This window comes from Strix aluco, chromosome 18, assembly GCF_031877795.1.
Source record: "Strix aluco isolate bStrAlu1 chromosome 18, bStrAlu1.hap1, whole genome shotgun sequence".
Lineage (NCBI taxonomy): Eukaryota > Metazoa > Chordata > Aves > Strigiformes > Strigidae > Strix > Strix aluco.
The window spans coordinates 13,425,562-13,441,950 of NC_133948.1; the positions used below are offsets into that span (position 1 = coordinate 13,425,562).

Here is a 16,389-nt window from a genome sequence, read left to right on the forward strand (position 1 = left end):
CCAGGAGAAGAGGCAGCCCAGGCTGGTGGCTGACCCCAACCTGCGCTAACGCCGCAGCAAAGGTTGGTCTCAGCTTGTTCCTTCTGTGTATTTTCCACTCGTGGCTCTCCCCCATCCATTCCCATCGATGCTGTGGGCCTCAGGCTCCCTTTGCTCAGAGCAGCCACGGTGGGTTTCAGCCAAGAGAGCACACAGCTAATTATCTCCACAGACCACTCAGGGGAAGCGAAGTATTCCCTGGTCCTGGACCTGTTGCTTTGTTGGGATTTCACAGGTGAAGAGGTGGAGATGGGGAAAAATAAAAGAGAGCACTAACTTGGAGAAGAGCAGGTCAGGCTCCACATGACTTCTGGGTGATCTCGGGCATGAAAATGCCCATCCACAAGGTGCCCAGGACGGTGTCCTCAGTCTGGAGTCAGACTGTACTGCTGGTGGGTCCTTCTCCCCCAGAAACCACAGTGAAAGCTCCTGACTTGAGGCAACAGCTTCTCTCTGGATCTAAGCAGCCCTGGAGGTGACACAGCTCGTGGATGGTGCCCAGGTTCAGTCTGCTGAGTGCTGGGGTCACCAGAGCTCTTTGGGAGCAGGCAGTTCCTCAGCGGTGGTGCAGGGAGATCCCTGCCAGGCACCCTGCTGTGACTACGGGTCCTCTGCGACACAAAACTCAGTGCAAAAGGACGGGTTTCTGGTTTCAGTTTGCTTGGAGACAAATTGAACTCTGCATCTTAACCTCACGCTTTCAGCAGGTCACGCTTCTCCATGGCATCTCGTATGGGTTCCCCGTCTCAGATGTCATCCCCCAGCCAATATCCCTTGTGGAGGACAGCTTTCTCCTGAGCTGCCTTCCATCGAGAGTGACGTACCCTAATTCTTCATTCACATCGCTAAACATCTTGTATTTTCCCTTTAAAGCATGCAAGACACCGCCTAGATCAGTTAGTGCTGAGCACACGCGCTGCACAGAACAGCTCCTCTCCTCCAAGGCATCCTCAGGCACCTCCAGCTCTGGGTGCCCTCTCTAAGATATGGCAGAGAGTCCTTATTTTTCTCCCTCTGGAATCTGGGCACGTCTCGGCCCTAGTGTGCAGCTTTTGAACAGTGAAACATCAGTGAACCCTGGTGTTCCCTTGTTCCTTGGTGCCTAAAATCACCTTCTCCGAGCCCTTCCCCTCTGGGAAAGGCTTCCTTGCTGGGAAGACAAGGGACATTTCTGGAAGGGGCAGCTCAGGAGATGGATCCAGGGGCCGGACCCCCTTCCTGGGCAGGCGTTTTGTCTGCTCCTCTCCTGCTAGACTCAGCCAAGGATTTTAAGGTTTTTAATGCCTGAACAACCTCTTTGAAAAGCAGATCCCACACCTTTCCCAGCTGGCTCCCAGTTAGAGAAGATGGGAGAAATCTATGGCCCACATTTGGGTTGGAAAGGGGTGTCCTGCATGTCCCTGAGTCACCAAGTCTATCACACGTGGTTCCCTGCTGCAGCTGCCAGCGTGAAACTCAGCAGTTGGTCCTCAGCAGTACGAGGGCATCGTTCCTCCAAGTCCCACTGACCTCCGTGGATGCTGCAGATGCTGATGCCAAGGGGTCCCTAGAAATCCCGCCCCAAACCACAGCCGAGATCCCAGGCCAGACCAACTGAAGTGCTCAGCCCTGACAGAATCAGCAGCATTTTTGAGAATTCAGGCTCAAATTAAGCTCATGTGAGAAAACCAATCTGGACACACAACCCAGAGAGATGCATCACCCCGGGAGGTCTGATGCCACAAGGAAATCTGAACATGGGGCTGCTCCTGGGGACACGAGGCAAAAGGCAGAGTTCGCCATGGCAGTGCAGAGATAGAGATTTTTTTTTTAAAGGTATGCGGTTCTCAAAAAGAAAAAAAAAAATGAAAAAAAAAGGCCCTGTGTTTGCAGCCAACACGTGTAATCTGTTGCAGCCCTTGTCAGACAAAACAGTTTTGCCGTAAGACAGCGATTCCCAGAGGGGAAAGGGGCGAAGTGAAAATACTTTATCAGCTGCGTACATATGTAAAGCGGTACCCTGGTTGAAAAGCAAAGCCTCTTTCCCTTTGAAAGCCGGGAAGGGAGAGACGGGAGGCGATTGCCTGAGAGCGGGGACAGAAATGACACAGGCACAAAGCCGAACGCAACAAACCCCAGGCCTTCCTCCTAAAATATGCTTATCTCCCTATCAGACCAAAATAACTACCTAGCTGTGGTGAATATGTATTAAACAAACAAATCCAAACAAACCTGAGATGTGACTCAGTTTGGAAAACTCTTAAAATACACGCGTGGTTTTTAATGTACAGAAATTATCATTTAATTCGGACATTAAGAGCAGGTTCTGCCGGAGTCCCTGGGGTCAGCAGGGGAAGTGCCCATCTTCCCAAGTTTCTGTGCCACCAGGCTGGGCGGTGGCTGAGATGAGGGGAATCACATCCCTGCCCGGATTTAAGAAGCGATTCTCAGGCAGAAGCCACCGTCAGACAAGGGCTCTTCTTCCCACTCCGAATGCAAGGTCTGTTTAAGAGGCTGGGAATACTGAGACCTGGATGCACGGCATAAATCAGCCCTCAGGTGCACAGGACGAGTGGACTCCTCTGGCAACAAGTGTGCTGGCTGCAGAGTCCCCGGCGGAGGCTTCTCCCTCTCCATCCATTAGCGAGAGACCTGAGAAGATGGAAAAAAAAAATTAATGCCACGTAGCAGCTCCCTGCCACTGCTGGCGAGACAGTGAGGGGGACTCGAGCACTCTGCTGCCAGGCTGGGGGGACACAAAGTGCCCAGCTCCATCCCGGGCACGGCCGGCTACTCCAGCGGGATGAGAGCCCGGGGAGAGGATGAGATGCTGGGGCACTTCCCATGAATACGGATGCATGCAGGCAGGAGGGAGGTAAGAAATGGGATGGGGGGAGGAACCGGAGAAAAGAAAGGAGAGAAGGAGAAGAAAGGGAAGGAGAAGAGACGGCGGGGGGAGAGGGAAGGAGCACGCGCGCGTGCCCATCTGGGCGATGCATCACATTGAAATTGTCCCGCATTAAAAATTCACCAGCCAGTGAATTTTCAAGGGATTTGTAGTAATTAGATGACAAAATGCTGGCAAATCTCAGGCTTGCCAAAGATGTTACTCAGGGGTCAAAGACTCCACACTTTTGGCTGGGTAATTTGTAAGTGTCAATCACACTCAGCCATCAGAGAGAAAGGAGAGATCTAACGGCTGAATCCTAACGAAGTCCAAGGCTCCTGCCTGCCATCGCCCTGCCTGCCGCTGCCCCCGCCACCCCCCTCCCGCCTCACGCAGCCGCACTCGCTGCCGGGCCTGGGGCTCCAGGCGCAGCAGCTGAAACACAGAGTGGGGTGGGATTTTTTTAAATTTAAACCCCCCCAACTTCCAGTTTTAATTTTTCAGCCCCAGTTTCAGGTGGGAGGAGTGCCTGCTCTAGTTCGCAGCTGCCCGTGGGCGATGAGCCTGTCCCGTTTACCCTGCCAGGGGTAGGGGGTAGGATGGCGAGCTGTGACCCCCTGGGGCGAGCCCTCCACAGTCCTGCAGCGGGCGACAGGCGGGTGGTTTTCATCGCTTCTCCTGACACGTGCTTAAAATTGCTCCTGGGACAGTCCATCCTCCTGTTTCCCGGGGCTCGCTTAGCCCAGGCTGTCACACTGGGCTGAGTTCAACTGAAAATGAAATTAAAACAGCTCCTGCCTGCAATCTGCCTGTTTCTGCCTCCCCATCAGGTGTTACGGAGCCTTTGGAGCCACCAGCACCACTGCACAGTTGTCTCTGCCTGCCTTGGCTCTGTCGAAATAACTTGGGTTAGTTCAGACGCCGGTGGGACACTCCCAGCCCCGGTGGCAGCCGAGGGGGTGGCCGTGCCAGCGGAGCAGCTGGAGGGGGGTCCCGCTTTGGGCACACCCGCCTGGAGGAGAAAACAAATTAAAATACTCTAAGTCTCCAACATAGGGCTCAGGCAGGGCTCAGCTTTGCCTAGGCTCGGCAGGAGGGATGAGGCTGGGGTTAAGCCTGGGCTTTGCTGCTGGGTTTCTCAGGGCAGGGTGGACCCCACAAAGGCAGGGCCCCATGAGGATGGCTGCCTGGAGACTTAGTGTATGGCCGGGACAGAGATCTCTCGTGGTGCTTTGGGTACAGCTTTATTTTGCATTTTGTGGTCTGATTTCTAAGTCAATGAAGTAGAAAACCTTTGGACTGATCAGAGGGCAGCACCCAAGCACTTCTCCAGCCCCATCAGCATCAGTGGGATGGCTGCTAACATGGGCTACACTTAACTCTGAAAAGATTTTAGGTCACCAAATGCGAGAAGAGGCAGGAGCATGATTTCCTCTCCATCTCTCGTGGCTTATAAAGCTGTCCTCATTACACCTGCTAAATCCCACCTCTGGTTTTGGACCGTGAGGGATGGTTTAAGCTGTAGGAAAGGGACGGAGGGATGTGGGGGGGCTCTGGCCACCAGCTCTGCAGTGCTGCAGCTGCTGGGGCATTGAGTGCATCCGTCACACCCCAAGGAAAAACACTCTACACACCCCAAAACCACCTTCCAACACACTTAAATAAGCCAAGACACATGGGGGGAAAAAAAAAAAAAAGGTTTGTTTGCTATGTGCCGCTCAGAGTGCTAAATTTTGCGAGCGTCCTCAATCCAGCGGCATGGGGAGGGGAGGGGTGGGGAGGGGGAGTGGAAGGGCAGGAGGAAAATCGCCTTTGGCCAGAGTTGCTGCGGTTTATTTCGAATCCATTGCGATTCCTTGCTGTAGGACAGCGGGACTGTAATATCTGGTAACTCAGCCAAGCGGCAGCATGGTGCTCTCCAGCCATCGCACTGCCCTATATAAGGGAGCTAAGGGGACTGTAAAAGTGGCTGTAGGTTTCTCCTCAATTTAAAAAGTCATTTAGCAGCTGCAAAACACCGCCTGGCAACAGCCAGCCCTCGGAGGGGCATCCTTCCTCCAGCTACTCATCAGCTGCATTTTGAGCTTCTATTCTGCGTATTTAAATAGCCCGAATCACAGACCGAGATCCACAGAGGTGTTTTTCCATTTTTTTCTTTATCTTAACTTTATCTAACATCATCTTAAGATGCTGCTAGAGGACCATTTGTTGGGAAGCAGCAGCTGATCTGCTCTAGGGAAGGACTGTGACCTCCCGAGCGCCCGTCGCTGCTGCTCCATCCCGCATCCAGCACTTGGGAGCCGTTTCCCATGAGCAGGGGGTGCCCGTGGGGCAGCAACTCCTCCCTGTCAGAGCCTGCTGCCAGCAGATGAAGACCAACAGCCACCTCACAGCACCTGAACACAGCTCCTGCCACTGCCTCGCTCGCTCTCGCAGGAGAAAATTAACCAGCAGACAAAGCAAAATCTGAATTTTAGCTGAGTGAACACAAAGAAAACCTTTTTTCCCCCCAGCTCACCTCCCCTGACACATGCTGCCAACCTCCCTCTTACTTTCCTACTCTCACTCCCCTTGACAGGTAGCACCGCGTGCGATCGCTGTCCCAGCAGCTTTGCTAAGCCCCGAGCTGGGGATGTCACGCGTGGGGACGTGATGACACCGGCTCTGTTCCCTCTGCTCCACGTGGGCTGCAGGGCAGAAGCGCTGGCAGGACGCACAGGCCTGGCACGCTCCTGCCCCTCAGCCCAGCATGGTCCTGGGGCTGGAGGAGAGAGCTGAGCCTAATGACGTGGCACTAATTACGGACTGTGGAACGTAGGTTCCATGCCCCTGCGGGTCCGAGCGTGGCCGCCGGTGCCCCACAGCAGGGGATGTTGGCCACCGTCCCTTCTCCGGGGTCCTCCCCCATCGCCGCTCTCCGCTCTCCCCACTCTCGCTCTGGCATCACTTTCCGTTTTTCACTGATTCAGGTCACACTGTGCACACACCCGCCTCAGCCAACGTCTGTTCATATTCTCTCTGCCTCTCTTCCTAGCTCCAGTTTGGGGTGAAAGCCTTCCTTATTAGCCAATTTGGATACCTATTTACTGTGAATTACTGAGCCTGATTATTATTCATGAATGGCTAAGTCTGAAATCTCAAGCTCCTGCCATGCGATTTCTCTCCCTCTCCAATGCATATATTTAGGGAAAACAGGAGGCAGCGTGTCTCAGTCACACGCAGCTGCGCACCAGAGAAAGGAAAGCTGCACGCTGCCTCCTCGCTCTCCTGTTTTATTTCCCGGTGAGAAAGGTGGTGGTGGAAGCTGGAAGGTGGTGGTGCCGAACGCTGGTCATGGGGCAACCCCACGTAAGGTCCAGACATGCCGTAATATTAAGGAGAAGCTCGTGCTCCCCAAATCTCCAGACACCATCCCATCCAACCGTTCCCGTGGGTGGCCACAGCTCGGGTGATGCCAGGTTGCTGCTGTCCCCTTCCACGACAGGGTCCAGCTGCTGGGAGTCACCTCGGCTGTGGCTGAGCCCGGCTGTTCCGTGGCAATCGGTTACTCAGGGGTGACTCGTGCGATCCCTTAGACACAGTCAGAATATTTTAACGCAGGCTGCAGGGAAGGTAAAGGAGGTCTCCATGTGAGGTGGGGAAATGATGGGGCAGCAGCATCCCTTGTCTAATCCTCCAGCAGGGGAGAAGCAAACAGGGTTTGCAATTGCAAAGGGCTGGTGGAAGGAGGAAGGGAGACAATTAGGAGCTGAAGAAAAGCAAGCCCCGACTGCCAGCTAAAACAGGAGTTAGCAGCACACCTGCACGCCCGGCAGGGAGCCGGGCTGCTCCCGGCAGGGATGCGGGAACGGGCACGGCGCACAGCTGCTCCCACCTGTAGGTCTGCACCGTGCTTTGCAAATGGGGAAACCGAGGCAGGGAGGGAAGGTCTCTGCGGGGGAGCATTGCTCCACCAGCAGCACGCCCGCCTTCGTGCTGCTTCTTCCATCTCAAGGGAGCAGCAACCAAAGTACTGGTTTTTTTCAAGCCCAAACCCCTCCTGTGTGTTTCCTGCCACATCTAGCTCAGGAAGACAACTTCAAACATGCACAGACACCACACTTACTGCCTCTGCAAGCAGACAAGCAAAGCTGGTAGAGATGCTGGGGAGAAGGGGATGGCTGCCAACACGAACAGGCAGACAGAAAGGCTTGAGATCCCAGAGCTCCTGCCTGGAGCCGGCAGCTGGGCTGGAAAGCAGCAAGCACGACGCAGGGGGGATGCGAGTTCTTCCTGCAGCCCTGGCAAAGGGCTGGTGAACGGCATCTACGGTGCTTGCTGCAAAGAGACAGGCTTGCTTGGCCCTTCAGCGCTTCCCAGAGCCCCCCTCCGTGGGGCACACCTGGGAGGAAGGCTTTGCAAAGGCAAGACAGGACTAAAGAAATTAGAAGACCTGAAATTCATGATCTAATGCTGTAGGCAGGATCAGTGCAATGGTGATGAAAAGAAACCACCCACGGCTGGGCAGAGGGATGGGGGCACGTTGTAAGCAGCAGCAGTTCAAGCCTCCAGCTCAGGAAAACAACAGCTCCTGGAGTGGGATGCTACCTGCCTGCCCATGCCTGCACTGAGTCCCCTGCCTCCTCCTGTGGGACAGTGAGAAAAATAACACAGATTGTGGTCAAGAGTTTTCCAAAGGCGATGATCAGTCACTTTGAGCAATCAAAGAGGGCAGCGGCACCCAGCCTGGCTCTGAGAGCAGTGGGAAGCATCACTTGGCAGAGACACCCAGTCCTGGACACAGAGGGACTTGCAGCACCCAGCAAAACCAGGGCCCGTTGGATATCCTCTCCGTCTTGACTTGCTTGCTGTCCCCTTAAGTAGATAACAGCCCACACAGGCCTCTGGCAACAGGCAGCAATAAAGTAAAGCTAGTTTTACATTAAAACCCGTTAACCCTCTAATTCAGTAAAAAGGCTGCATTTGAATAATATCCTAATCCAATTCCTGAGCTGGCCCCGGGGAGGGGGATATGGCTGGTGCCTGGGGAACAGCTGCAGCCGTCACAGCTCCCGCTGCCGTCCAGCTCACCGGGGTCTCGCCCCGGATGAAGCCATCACAACCTGGCAAAAGCCCCCCCCTGGCCGGGGCAGCAAGCTCCAACCTGGGGTCTACAGACCCCATGGGGCCCCTGCACTGTACCCCAGGGCTTACAGGAGACAGGACTGAGCAAAACCCACCAGTTTCAGTTCTCTTATGGTGTGAACATGTGTCTTGCACAAGCCCAGAGAGACCCCCCCCACAGAGCTCATCTGCTGGAGCTCGAAATAACCCGTGCAGCCCCTGGGATGGCCGCATCTCCAGCTCTTGCCTGCAGAGATGTGTCCTCGGTCCAGGGCAGAGGCTTGGAGATGGCTGTTCATCCCCTCTGCCACCAGCACAGCCTGGATACAGCAGGCCCACCCCAAAAAAAGACACCCAGAGCAGATGAGCCTCGCACCCTACAAGTGCCCAGATCTCCCCAGGGAGCACAGGGCAGCCGAGGGGTGACCAGCACACACCGTGACACCGGCCCTGCAGTGTCAAGAGCCAGCAAAATGAGGGGACCAGGGCGACAGCTCGTCACAGCCCAATTACAACAATTAGTGTGCAATCGTTTGTTATAGATACAACCTTTCTGAATAATAGTTACCACTAAAAGAAACTATTATCACTTCCAAATAAAATAAGCGTATTGTGATGGTGTTCAGCTGGAGAAGCACTGCCAAGGTTAAGGACCGGTGGGAGGCTATATCCCAGGTTTAACTACATGGACAGTTAAGAGAGTTTGCATTATTTTATCATTAGGATTGTTTCAGATTGGGGGAAAGAAAAGGCAGTGGGGAGTGATGAATTTCCTGCAGACCTACTTAGGTATTCATTTTAATTCAGGGTAATTAGCAGGTATATGCTCATTTTCAGAAAATTCCCGTTAAAAGCCGCTGTAATTTTAGGGGTGCAACGTGTGGGATTCTCAATACGTACAAAGAAGTCAAGTCTTTGCTTGCGGAGTAGGAATTAACTCAAACTGTTCTCCAGAGCTGCGATCAGCACTTTCATAATTAATGTACGGGCACATATATCTGTATACACATACACAGCCCCCCCCGTACACATCAAACAGATTTCCTTGATACCAAATTGCCTGAAAAATTAACCAATGTCAAACTGCTCAACAAGATAAGTATCATTAAGGGAAAAAGAAAATCTTCATTATGTTTGAAGGTACGGGAAAAAAAAAACCCTCATGAATGTTTTCCAGCCTGTTTCCAGACCGGGAAATAATATGTTTTAAAACATATCAAAGGGTTAAATTAATTTTCATTAAAATTTAAATTTGAGAAGGCTCCCTCTCTTCTTTCCTCCCTCCTCCCCCTTTGAACGTTTGACTGGCAACCATTTCATATTTCAATCTCGGCAGAACAAATTGAATTAGATGTTGAAACCAAACTCTGCTCTGTTCTCTAAAGCCTACATGCTCTGCTTGCGCTAATCCTTTTCGTCGCTGCTGCAGACCTCAGAGACGCTCAGCAAGAAACCTGCCCCGCCACAAAAGACAATGAGGGGAGAGGGGGAAAAAAAAAACAACTCAGGAAAAGAAAAAAACCAGGAAAATCCAACCCCAACCCGCAACCCCGCAAAGCTTCGCTTAAATCGTGTGCTGGGTGCTACGTGTGCCTGGAAGGGATCCTGCCGGGCTCCTCCGTCCTCTGTGCCAGCTGTCAGCCGTGCTGAGTGCTGCCGGTTGGTCCTTCACCCCCGGGATGCTAAAGCCCTGTTTCCCCATGGTGACCCCCCCAGCACAGAGCTGCCCCGGGACCAGCGATGGGTCCCGCCGCTGCCTCCCCCCCGTGCTGGTGCAGATGGTGAAGGCAACAGCGAGCAGTGGAGGGAGTGGGAATGGGAGCGCCACAGATCAATGTTGGGCAAAAAAAGAAAAAAAAAAGAGATTTCCCCCCTCCCTGGTGAGCTTGTCACCGTTTCATCTGACCCCCTTTGACAGCGCTGCTCCGACAGCCGTGCCTCAGTTTACCCACCCATCCACCGAGCACAAACACCCGCCTGCTGTGGGGCAGGGCAGATGTGCTGGAGCTGCGCTAAGGGGTGAGCGTTTTACACCACAGCACTACAGACGTCCCAAGGGGGCACCCCTGAATTCTGGGGGTCTATTCCCTGAGCCCCACAGCAGGAAAGCCCAGTGTTGGGGGCTGGGGCAGCAGAGAGGCAGCAGAAGGGCTCCTGAGCTGTGGCACAGTTTGGGGGACCGGCACAGGGGTGCAGCGCTCAGCTTCTTCCTGGGGGTTCACACAAAGAGCTGGGGAGCCTTGAGCCCGCTGGTGCCAAGCCCAGGGCCCCACGGGGGGTCTGGTTTTGGAGAGGTTTGCAGAGGAGCTGGGCCAGGATGCATCTGAAAGCTCTGGGCTTGCCTGGGCTCCGAGCAGTGCTGTCTGTCCTGTCCCTCCTGCACTGCTCCATCCCTCCCCAGCTCCATCCCTCCCTGCCTCCATCCCTCCCCGGCTCCATCCTCGGGCTAGCTGTTGGAGAAGGTGTTAACAGCACGTACTCCTGGAGGCATCCTTAAATCAGAGCTGCTCCAAGGGAACAAATGTTATCTCGAGGCCCCGGCACTTACTGCAGACACACTGCATGAAGCAGGCAGTTATTTAACCCAACTCGGATTATTCCTGCAGTCACGTAAGCACCTTCCCTTTCATCAGGAGGGCCCCGGCACTGTGCTCGTGCCCGGCGCTTGCGGCAGCCCAGGAAGGCAGATGTATTAGCGGGGTTATTGGTCGGCTCCAGGCCCAGATGCGCTCGCTATTCAGGCGGCCAGCGGTGTTGTGGGTTGAACAAAAGTCTGGTAATAAGTAAGGTTATGAGCATCCCACTGCTAGGTGTATTGGGTACCGCCTCGCAGCAATAGGCAGATATTGCCAAGAGGAAAACAGCCTCTCCGGCAGTAATGTGCATTGCACACACAAACACACGCCAGCGAGCGCGGGGAGGCTGGCTGGCGCTGATACACAGAGGGCAGCCCTGGCCTCCCCCCAGCATGGCGGGCTCAGCACCACTTCAGATACAGGCAGCACAGCAGCCCTAGCAGCACCCCAAAAACCAGGGGGCCCCTGGCTCACTTGGATGGGATCTAGGAACTGGTGTCATTTCTGTGGCTGTAAAAACAGGAGCCAGAACGTGTCAAAATCATTCCCTTGGCGGTGTTGAGCGAACACAGCGTTGCTGGAGAAAGCACTGCAGGGACTTTCTCCCCAGCATGAAGGATTTGTCAACCCAGCACCCGGAGCCACCTCCCCACAGGGACTTGTCTCTCTTGGCCCTGCAGGAGTTTCTCGGCACAGGACAGGGTTTCATCACCACAGAGGTGGGCAGCAAGTACCTCCGTGGATGGAAAAAGCGAGGCAAAGTGCAGCTCAGAGGGACCTAGGAGCCTCCCTGGTGTTTTTACTGCACCTCTCCGGATGCTGTGGCTGGTCAACAGGTTTCCTACCAGCAAGCCACGGTTTCCACCATGGCCACAAACACATGGGAAGGAGCCTGTCTCACCTCTCTTGAACCCACGCAGGGTTTGCTAGGCAGTCTCAAAAGGAGGTGGGGGGGCTGGCTGAACTGCACGGTGTTTGACCACAGGGAGCTATTTATTCCTGGCTCCCTCCTGCCAACCTCTGCCATCCCGTGCTCTCCAGCCTCAAGAAATGCTACTCCAAGAAGACACACACCAAGGAGGAGCGATGCCAGCCAGCACTCGAGATGGCACAAACCAGACCTTGGGGTGCATGGTGGCCTGGGAGGCAGCGAAGCTGTGGAGGCCATGGGTGCTGGCAGGGAAAAGGCGTTTCCAAACTATCTGTTTCATGGCAGCAGCTGCAGTTTGGTCTCCAAACAGGCATTTTTTTTTTTGGCAGCCCATCTGTTCTCCCCCAACCACAGCGAGGGCCAATTCGCGACTCGACAAGCGGTTTCTGCTGCAACAGCAATTCTGCTGTCTTCCCTTATAGGAAAGCAAACACACTGGGGAGCACACGGAAACATGAGCAGTGCATGCACTCACTTCAGTGCAGAGCCTAAATCAAGCCCCAACCTGGGCTGTACCCCCTGAGACCACAGCTACGAGCTTGCAGGGTGACAGGGAGGAGAGGCAGCGGGTGGGACCCTGGCTCGGAGGCTGCTGACCCTTTGCAATGCCACCTTCTCCTCCTCCTGGCACTGCCAACCCTGCGGCAGCCCGAGGCTTTTTGACCTTTAGGGCCAGCTGTGCCTGCCACGGCCCCACTGCCCCGGTACCCACCTCACCAGATGCCAGGCAGCTGCTAGATGGCCTCGTCTCTGTTGCTCTCTTCCTCTTCCAGATGCTCCAGGATTTCATTCAAAACCTCCGAGCGTTTTCTCTTCTTTGGGGAGTCTGTCCAGGCCCGGGTGGTAGCAAAGGGGATGTGGGAGAAGAAGAACAATCAAAAATTAAAACCTGGGCTCATGCACAACCACCTCCAGCTCATCTCCTGCTACCTCCAGCCCCCCTCATCCCCCTCCCAGGTAAAGCCCCTCAACTATCATTTACGTCTCCTCACCAGCCAGGCCCTGGCAGGACACCATGGCTGGAGGTGTGACTCTACCCCTACCAACCACACTTTGGTTCACAGACCCCAGTGTCCAAACAGGCCCATTGGTGATGCCGACCCTTCCCGTTGACCCCAATTCACCCATCCCCTATCGAAGAGTGGTCACAAGACCAACCCAGACACCAGCCTTGGTTCAAGAAGGGTCTTGGCAGGACACAGACCCACCAACATCCTTGCTGAGACATAAGATCGCTGCCTGGCCCTGCAGCCCAGCCTGCACCTCCCACCTCAGCTGCAACGGGTGAAGGAGAGAGGCTGGCTCTCCCCTGACAGCTGGGCAGGGATGTCCCTGTTTTGCTTCTCCTGCCCCACTCCGACAGCACTGTCCTGTGACTCCCTTTGGTATCGTCACTCTCCTGAAACTGTCCTGGGGCACAGCACCATGCACACATCCCTTCCCATGGATGCTACAGCCTGTGGGAGGGTGAGAAACTCCCAGGGGCTGCCAGGACCGGAGCGAGCATCCCAACCTTGCATCAGCACCGGGTACCAGGGGTGACAAAGCCATTTGGTCCCCGTGCTAAGGCTGACATGGGCGCTGCCTCCTCTCTGCTGGGCAAGAACTGCCCTCCCGGCAGGAGCCGCGGCGCAGCCCCCTCTCCCCCCGCTCACTCCCCAGCCAGTGGCTCTCGCTAGCGAGCAGCACATGGAGAACAGCTGTTTAAATCCTGCTTTCAGACATCAAAAGCCTCGCTGGGTTTCTCAAACAAACAAACATACCATAGGACTAAAGAAAAGGTGTAAAATAAATAAATGGAACAAGCTGTGCATTTTCTTTTAGTATTACAGCTGCTGCGGGAGATAAACAACAAGTAAATGTCACAAAACATCAATACAGAAGAAATTAACCTGACAAAAGCACACATCCCCCCCTCCGCCTCCCCCCCAACTCCCAACAATTTTGCATTTCTGGAGTTCCCATCTAATGATTTTATTTTTCAATTAATTCCTTGACAGAGCGCCAGAACCCGCCTCCCTCCCCATCGGGGGCTGCAGGGACAGGCAGGGGGATGGGGGTGCCAGCAGTCCCCACTCCCCTCCCAGCACCCACCCTGCCGAGCTCAGGGGAGCCAAGGGGGGCCTCAAGGTGCCACCCTGAGACCCTTCAGCAGCTCTTCGCAGTTCAATCATCCAAAGGCAGAAGGGACAACCCACCGTGGAGGAAGGTGCCAGCTCAGCGGTTCTCCCTCCCCTTTACTCTGCCCTCCTGGCTCTCACTCCCCCGGCCAGCCTCGCACTCAGGGCTTGGAAACGGCATCAAACATGGTCTCAGCTCCCAAATCCATCGCAGGGAAGAGTTTGTCCCCCACCTGTCATCCCTTCCCCACCAGACCCCGACGTGCCCCATGCAGAGAGCCCGCACAGGGGCAATGGTGGGGGTTGCATGGTGGAGGGGATGCTGGTGGGATGCTGGACACGGGGTACTGGGTGCTAAGGGAGCATCCCTAAGCAGCACAGTGCACCCAGGGGACGTGCTGTGGTGGGGGCAGGGGGCTGGCAGGGCAAATGGCCCCCACTGAGTGCTCCACATTCACCAGCTTGGCCATAGCACTGCTGGGGAGCATGGGGAGCATCCCCCCACCCCTCTAACAAGAAGGAAAAGGGGGAAAAAAAAAAAAAAGCAGGAGGGTGGGGAAGTGAATTGGTTCGACTTCCGTTCTGCTGCTCCAAGCTGGTTAAGGTTTGCCCGCTAACGATCCCATTTGCTTCCTTTAAACAATAGCCAAAGCCGGCGGGGGTGGGCCGAGAGGGGGATTACCACGGGATTAGAACGTGGCAGGGTTGCGGATGCCACGCTAATCCTGCAGGGTTTTACTCTCCGGCTACGGCATGTGTTTGCATTAGTTACAGATGCTCTCTAAAAAAAAAAAATTAAAAAAAAAAAAAGAAGAAAGGAGAAAAAAGGAAGCCCAAAAGGCTGGGAGGTGAGGATGAGCGCAGTGGGTCTGTAACACAACCGAGAGGTAAAAGGAGCAGCTTGGGGGCTCTGTGGCCAAAGGACGAGCAACCTGGGAAAGGTGATGGGGATGACTCTTCCCACCCTGCCAGGGAGGGCACGAGGATTGGGTGCAGAGTGGAGCCTGCCTTCCCCTGCAAACCTTCTGCTTCCAGCAAACAACTGTAAATACCCAGGGGCGAGCCACAGTGGGGCTCCGCTGCCTTACACCCACCCACAGCCCTCTGCTGAGACTGGGGCCCTCACTGGAAACGCTCTCACAACTGAAATACAAGCCAGACCTGCTCCTCACACACCTCTCTCATTCACCCGCCCTGCAGCCTCTGCAGCCCTGCTTTCCACCCCATCCTTCCTATAAAAACCACCCCCACCCCCCGAAGTCATTCCTTCCCCTTCCCGCGTCTCGCGCAAAATTCCCCATCTGTCAATTTAATTCTTTGATCGATGGGAAAGAGCAGGAAAAAACGGCCCAGCACAGCTGGCTTCCCAAGTTAGCCCTGGCAGGATACCGCCAGCCCCGCTGGTGACGGCTGAGCGCAATGTTTGTGAAGCGCAGAGAACACAAGTCAATAGTAATTTAGCTGGATTGGGAGCAAGTACCTTCCCTGCACGGACTGCGAGCTCCCGGGAGAGGGGGAGCGCGCGCACGCCGAGGGTATCGCCGCCTCGCTCGCAAATCTTCCCCCAGCAAGGCTTGCTGGGATGGAGACACACAGCAACCGTCGCCCTGTGTCGAGCAAACGAGGGAAGAAAAGGGGGATCGAGCTGTTTAGAGACCTTTTGGGGGCTGCAGCTACGTGATCGCAGGGATGCGGGAGACGTGCAGGTCTGCACCACGACCCCAGACCGCTCCCCGCTGCGCAGGGCACGGACCCAGGTCTGCCCCTGCCCCAGGGCTGGCAAATTCCACTGCAGGGCACTGGGATCCCTTTGTCACTGTTTTGTGGAGCCAAAATATTCTCCCTGCTGGTTTCAAAGATGTCAGTGATCCTTGTTTCCCACAAGGAGGATTCCCCTCCCCATATGAGGGCCAAGACGCTGCTGGTGCCAGGGTTCATGCATTCCTTGCTGCCCTGATGTAGCATTTGCCACGACCCTGCTCCATGTTATGGGCTGAATTAGAGGCCCCAAGGCCAACTGCTGGCCAACCTTTCCGTGGCTTCTCTTCACCACGTTACAGTAGATAAGTGTCTTTATCCACAGCAGCATCAAATCCTCCCCTGTAGCTGGCCAAGCTCTCAGGCTCTCCAGCCACCTTGCAGCAGTGGGTCCCATGAATTAACAATGCATGGTAGGGTGCAATTAAAACTCAAAGGAAGTGGGTCGTTTTTTCCTGTCTCAGGATGAAGGTACACTCAGAAATGAGCAAATAGACTTAAAACTCCTCCAGTCTGCGCTGGGAGGCATGAGAGCAAGCGCGGGGTGCAGTGCTGCAGTCCCAGCCGTCAGGGCTGGGCTGTGGCTTCACTCCCGACAGAATTACTGAAGCCATCTCTGGCAGCCGGTGACTACTTCTGGGGTCCTACTTTCTCGTGGAACATTACAAAGACTTAGAACAAGCCATAAAGAATGACCTGAAAACTACACAAAATGGGAAGGAAGCCTATTCCATTTTATTGCATCTATTAGACCGATTGAAAAGATGGCTCAGAAGTGGCTTGATTGCCATGACAAACACCTGCACAGAGAAAAGATTTAGGAGACCAGACCTCTCTTTAACCTAACAACAGCAGTGAGACCTGGGAACTGGAAGCCAAATCTCTATAAATGGTGTCTAGAAATAAGGTGCATAATTGTAGCAGAGAGAAGTCAGTGGTAGGACGTGTCTTTCGCAGCCCAGGTCTAGACTTTACAAAGTACTTCCTTGCTAAGAC

General features: G+C 54.6%; 1 protein-coding gene across 1 annotated transcript in view; it reads right to left on the minus strand.

Moving 5' to 3' along the window:
- Positions 1–2,250: 2,250 nt before the first annotated feature.
- The window catches only part of RBM19 (RNA binding motif protein 19), a 72,348-nt gene continuing 58,209 nt past the window's right edge, over positions 2,251–16,389 (minus strand). Inside the window, exons 24-25 of the mRNA XM_074844397.1 lie at positions 12,228–12,341; positions 2,251–2,670 (exon numbers count right to left, since the gene is read on the minus strand). Coding sequence (XP_074700498.1) covers positions 12,250–12,341 — 92 coding nt within the window. The 3' untranslated portion in view covers positions 2,251–2,670; positions 12,228–12,249. The remainder of the gene's footprint in view (positions 2,671–12,227; positions 12,342–16,389) is intronic.